The following is a 6,140-nucleotide window of genomic DNA, read 5'->3' as shown; positions in this document are numbered from 1 at the left end:
CGACACAGACAGCCGGAGCAGCCGGTCCCATTTCCAGGCCGTGTGAGGCAAAACCAGGCTGAGCAGCGACGTCCTGACTCCGGCTCTGCTCCGGTGTCTCCCCGCTCCTCTGGGTTACAGCGGAGCTTTGGTGGTGCTTTTGGGGTGCATCTCCCAGCACCCATCCTCTGCTAGTTGGGACTTGTGGACATAAATAAGGCATGGAGGCTGTGCACATCTGGCTCCTAGGAGCAGCTTGGCTCAGCAGGAGAGACATCACGGTGTCTCAATGCAGATGGTGGCAGCAGCATTGCATCCAGGAACGGGCATGGGAAAAGCAACCACAGGCACCGAAGATCAGCAAATATTCAAAGCAGCCCTCACCCGGACCAGCTCCATCCGCGCCTCAGCTTCGCTGCTCCCAGGAAACCCCACCGAAACCCCACTCCTTTCTGATGATGATGATGAGCAGGGGGGGAATAAGACTTCTGAGCTGCAACATCAGTGCTTAATGCACGTGCAAGAGAAGAGCTGACTCCTTAGGGGCTTTCGGGGCCCATCCCTCCCAGAGCGGGTCCATGTCACTTGCTCCCAGGCTCCTGTAGGCTCCATGGGGGCTGCACGGACACGGTGTCTTCCAAAAAATCAGGTCTTGGCTCCGGAAAATGAGTCTTCCTTAAGGCTCTGGTTACTGCCCCTCAGCTGAGCGATGGGTGCCTGCTTGCTGCCCATCCCAAGGGCATGAAACTCCCCACCTCCTTGGGCGGTCATGAGCCAAATCCTATGCTTGGTTCCTGGTGCTGGGTGTCCCAGCCCTCCTAATGGTTTAGGGCATACCCTTCCCACCAGCACTCCTGCCCGTTGTCGCCACCCCTCTTCACCCGCTCCGGAGCTGCTTGTGCAAAAAGCAGCCTCCGGCGATTTCGGCTCACGCCTCCGACGGCAAGCAGAGTGGCTCGGCTGACAGGCAGTAACGAGGCTCGGTGCTCCAGCTCCGCCGCCCCCAGGAACGGGATGCGCCTGCTGGATTTTTGGCTCCCACAGCTCAGCTAAGATGCAATCCTCAGAAGCCTCATGACTTCGCAGCCTATTTTTGGGAGCCCTCTGAGGCATCCTTTGCCTGCCAAAACGCTGTGCCCCTGGGCTCTCCTGCAGAAGGGAAGATGTGGCGGGGAGGTGGGACAAGGAGGGAAGAGGGATTCGCAGCTGTCCTCGCCGCGATAGTTATCTGGGAGATGGAAAAGAGGGGTTTTCTGAGCCCTACAGTCAAGTGACATCAGCTGACAGCACAAGTGACTCCTGTCCTGAGCCGAAACGCTGTGCCGGGTCAGACTCCGTGTCTGCTCACATGCTGCAGAAACCTTCATCTGAACTTTCCAATAGCAGAAGGTTAAGCAGGGAACAAAGCGGCAGATCACGATTAAGCTAAGCCTCTAAACAAAAGTGCTTTTTGATGACGGGGCTGGGTGCAGGGACAGGGGGGTCGGAGCCTTCCCAGCCCAGCGGTCCCGGCTGCCGGCCCCGGAGAGGACAGGCACTCCGATCCCGCGCCCAAGTTTCCAAACCATCAAAGAAATTCTCCCGTTTCCCACAGGGTCGCTCCCCAGCTTAATCTGCTGAAATTCCCCACTGTAAACAAGTGGCCGAGATAAATAAACCCGTCTCCAGGCAGATTAAGGTCAGGCTGCACTTCAGCTGGTTTTTCGTCTATTTTTTGTAATTAGGCTTTAATCGTAAGTACTAATGCGCCAGGGCAAATACTCCCACACCACAGAGCTCTCCATCCAGCAGGTCTTTCCTTTGGCTCCCCAGCAGACAGGGCAATACATGTTCAGTTGGCAGCACATGCGCAAGCAAACGATGCCCTTTTTATTTTAATTTTTTTTTTTTTAAACTCTGAAATCCTGCAAAATCCTTTACATTTTCCCCAGCATAAATCCACAATCTTCTTTAAGGCTGATCTTCTTCCAATCCCACGCAAGTCTGTGATGCAGTCTTTGCTAAAATCAATGATTAATTATTAAACACGTGCCTAAAATAATTTCTGCGAGGCCCGTTTTTCTCTTCCACGTGGCAGGGGAACACGGTCTGCGCCAGGGCTTCCCACAGCAGCTGGCACCAGGCCCCTCATCCCTCCCTTTGGCAGCAGCGGTAACTCCGGGTAGCTTTGGCATCCGCAGCCCACAGACAGTCGGACAACGTGCCTTCACTGCCCCACACGCCCTGGCTACCGTTGCCTGCCCAGCGATGGTTTGGGACATCTCTCCGCATCGCTGATGTTCATTACCGGTGAACACCACCAACTCACTGCAGCTCTGGTCCCTCCATGCCTGGACCCTTCCTTCAGAGGGATGCTCTATTCCTACAGCAAACGCTGCCCAGGTCCAAATCCAAAAGGCTTCTGTAAGATGGGGGGAATAATCCCTGCTCCGAGTATAGTCCATGCCCATCCTGCCCTGGAGCCGCTTCTTGGACTATCACCAGGTCGTCCGCTGGGGCTTCTCTTCAGCATGGAGATGCTCAAATCTCTCCCACATGACGTGCCTATGCCAGGCGAGCTGCTTGCTCTGACGTGCATTGGCTGGCACCACGTTTCACCCGCTGTCACGCTGATCCAGCCTTGGTAGGACCCTGACATTCCCTAGCCACCTTGCCATCTGCTGATGGGGACGTGCTGTCACCTCCTCCCGCTCTGCCGACCAAAACTACGTGCACTGACCCGGTCCTTGCATGGTTAAGCCAGGACTGAAACCCAACTGCTGCCGCCTCGTGTGTGTGGGAAGGGAGGGCTCTCAGCTTGGATAGCAGGCTTGAAGTCTGGCCAAATAATCTGTAATTCTGGGCAAACTGCTTCCTGTGTCCAGGCCTCCCTAGACACCCATCCATCCACGTTTCACCAATGTGTTTGCTTTCTTCCATGCGCAAATTCTGGCTTGATGGATTTGGCCACCTCTCCGGGATCCTTGCATATCCAACAATCTAGCTGCAGCATCCCAAAATCCTGAAAATATCTTCTTGGCAAGCAAGCACAGATGAGCTCTTCAGAGCCGGCATGGTTATTTCCATCTAGGGAGCTTCACAGAGAAGCGAGACATCCCACCCCTGCCTGGCCCTTGTCCGTGCTGTTTGGCCAGGCTCTCCGGTCTCACGGCCATGTTTGCCTTTGTTTGGCATTTGGTACGAGGGTCTGTGACCCCAGCTGCAGTTTCAGGCACTCCAAACCCTGGACCACCCCCAACCTTCTCCCAGCTCTACAACATCCCTTTGGTCCCATCCCGTGAGCCCTTGCCCTTACACAGCATCTCCCACCAGCAGGCTGCAGAGGAGCCTAAACTCACTCGTCATGAAACTGTGGCACATGTCAAACTATTCACCCAAAATCCCAGATGTCCAGGAGAGCCCAGAACTGCTGGGTTAACTCCACCACACAACCAACCTCCCTGGGCCCACGTCATCTAAATGTTTTATTCTAATGATATTATGGTGTCAGCCAGCTGAGCCGGTGTTTAAGGTGCTTAGCTAGAATTACCCAGAACTGCATCTCCCTTAAAGCCAGGCTCTGCGCTGGCCATCCTGCCCCCCTCACCTTGGAAACGTGCACCAGAGCATGCAGAAATCTGTTAGACGGGATGAGACTTGAGAACCTGCCTTTCCCCTCTGGGTAACAGTTCCTCCAGGAATGGCACTTCCACATCTCCAGGCTACGTCCAGCCCCTGAGGCTCACCAGCCTGCATCCTCCCTCGCAAACCCTTCGGGGCAGCACACCAAACACGAGGCTGCTGCAAGTATGGGACCAGCCACACCCTGCACACCCATCATCCTTGACTCCTTTGCAGGAGAGGGGCTGGTTTAAGGTGAACTGTACAGTTGGGGCCTGATCCAGCTGTCCAACCAGGATTTCCCCAGCAGGGGATAGAGCAAGCTCCTGGCATCTCTCAGGGCCTCTGCTCCCAGAAAAGAGCCCCAAAAGCCTCTGAGACGATGTCTGCTGGCCCAGCAGCCCAGTCAACCCTGCTGCTGCTCTCTGCAAGGCAGTGACCCTTACCCAGCTCATCCCAGAGCTGCCGGCACTTCTCCGTTATGCCCGTCCCCTGCTGCCTCCAGAGGGAGAGCCGAGGATCGGCCATGAACTGCTCCGTTATCAACGTCAGCATCCTGGCTCCGTTGGAGTCCCTCATGCGCAGCATCTCCCGAACCTGCAAAGGACAGAGAGAAGGTCCTTTGTGACAACCACGGTCCCCTGGAGGTGTTCAATACATGGTCACCTGGCTGGCAACCCACAGCTCCCTCAGTCTGTGGGTCCAGACTGTAAATATATATATATGTGTGTATAATGTATAGTCATACATTATAACACTCATGCAACGGCTGTGAGCTGGCTGGTTGGAGTCCAGCTGAGTAACAGCCACAGCCTAGGCTGTGAAGAGGACCAAGCAATCAAGAACATGGAAACAAGGCCCTTCTGCAAAGAAAGAGAAGAGGCTGTAGGCTGGTGCCACCTCTCCATGGTCTCAGCAGTCTCTGCAGGGTTGGCTTTCCCCCCCACGGTGCTGATGGGGAGATGGGGGAAAGCCCTCCCTCGCGCAGGGATCACAGCAAGCCCATTGCGTGGGAGAAAGGGACCTGCCAGGAGAGCGGGTGAGACAGCCCAGGCCTGACCCAGAGACTGGATTACAACCGCCTGCTCCGCGACCGGGCGAGAAGGCACTGGAGCAGAGATTCCCAGCTGTGACAGGCACCCTGCCAGGGCAGCCGACGAGCTGCTGGCTACGTGACACGCTGAGTGGAAAGGGAAGAGAGCAGCCGGCTCCTCCTCACCTTGGCAAACATGGAGTTGAGCTGCTTCCCCGAGCCGTAGTACCCTCCCTGAGATAGGAACAGCTTCACCTGCTCTCGGACCTGCTCCTCGTCCAAGTGCCAGCAGTTCTCATCGTCAATGCTGGCCCCAGCAGTGGGGTCAGGAGCGCCTAGGGGGATGGGGAGGGAGGAGAGAAGAGACAACCGTGTTTATAGCAGCAGGGTCAGCAGTCCCACCAGCAAGAAGTGGACCTACCTCTATTTTATATGGACCCACCTCTACTTTATCAGCTCAGGCGAGGGAAAACCAACCAGGTTCCCAGGCAGTGAGCCCCAGCTGACAGCATCATGCTCTCTCCTTCCACGGCAGTGGCAGCAGCCATCAGGAGGGATCCTGACCACAGGGCTAATGCCTAGCTAGCCCCTCTCCCTCTGTGCCTCATGTGAAGTGAGGCTGAGGAAGAGCAGGGACCTGCCTTCCTTCAAAGCCCCAGGGGAGCAGGCAGGGCAGCTGCAGAGCCTGGAGTGCTCCCTGGCTCCCAGGATCACCCAGGGTGCTCCTCCTCCTGCTCCTGGTTTGTTTAAGCACCAGTAAAGCTCCAATTCCTGCAAGCCCTTCCCCACATTAGGAACAGTCTAACAGAGGTACCACTGCACGGGGGCTCCAGAGCCCTAGGTTAAATGCCTGGTCCTGCCCCTCATTGGCTTTAGGACAGGGGACAAGTCCCTGTGCATCAGTGTACCTGCCTGGGAGAGACCCTCCGCTGGAAAGAGCAAAGGATCAATAATCCTTCAAAGAGCAAACTGTGACCGGAGCAGGGCCTTTGGCAGGCACACATGTGTGTTCACAGGCTGTATTTCATCTTCCAGAGAACAAAAAAAGAAAAAACCCACAAGTGCTTTAAACAACAGCTTGGATCCACCTCCCCTTGCCTTGCCCCTTTCAATTCCCATTTTTCCCCCCAAGGGCTGCCCTACCTCCCAGCAATGCCCCTGGCTTCCTGGGCTCGTGGGGCAGGCAGCAGCACGGCTCCAGCGAGCAGCCAGGAGCACAGAAACTCAGCTTTTCGTCTCCCCACTTTTGAGCCCTGCTCTGCAGAAACCCCGCAGTGAAAACCAGTGCCAAGGAGGGACCGGTGCAGCTGGAGGATGCTCCGCTCCGCTTTGGTCTGCTTCTCCCATCTCACCTCCCTCCTGAGCAAGGAAGGGGGTCAGTGCAGGAAGAGCAAGGTGCTGCACAGACAGCCAAGGGATGCTGTAGCTAACACGTTCCCAATTAAATCTTAACAATGTCTTCCCCACTCAGCTGAGATCTGGTTGGGGAGCAGACATCACTTTCACACAGAGACTGCTTGGGATGCTG

The 6,140-nt window shown here is 55.9% G+C and overlaps 1 protein-coding gene across 1 annotated transcript in view; it reads right to left on the bottom strand.

Annotated features, from left to right (window-relative positions):
* ZSWIM5 (zinc finger, SWIM-type containing 5) overlaps positions 1 to 6,140 on the bottom strand; it is a 112,345-nt gene that overhangs the window by 15,562 nt on the left and 90,643 nt on the right. The window contains exons 4-5 of the mRNA XM_009326620.1: positions 4,799 to 4,947; positions 4,026 to 4,176 (exon numbers count right to left, since the gene is read on the bottom strand). Coding sequence (XP_009324895.1) covers positions 4,026 to 4,176; positions 4,799 to 4,947 — 300 coding nt within the window. The remainder of the gene's footprint in view (positions 1 to 4,025; positions 4,177 to 4,798; positions 4,948 to 6,140) is intronic.

This window comes from Pygoscelis adeliae, unplaced genomic scaffold (genome assembly GCF_000699105.1).
Source record: "Pygoscelis adeliae isolate BGI_AS28 unplaced genomic scaffold, ASM69910v1 Scaffold306, whole genome shotgun sequence".
Classification (NCBI taxonomy): Eukaryota; Metazoa; Chordata; class Aves; order Sphenisciformes; family Spheniscidae; genus Pygoscelis; species Pygoscelis adeliae.
This window is presented reverse-complemented; position numbering and strand designations above follow the sequence as displayed.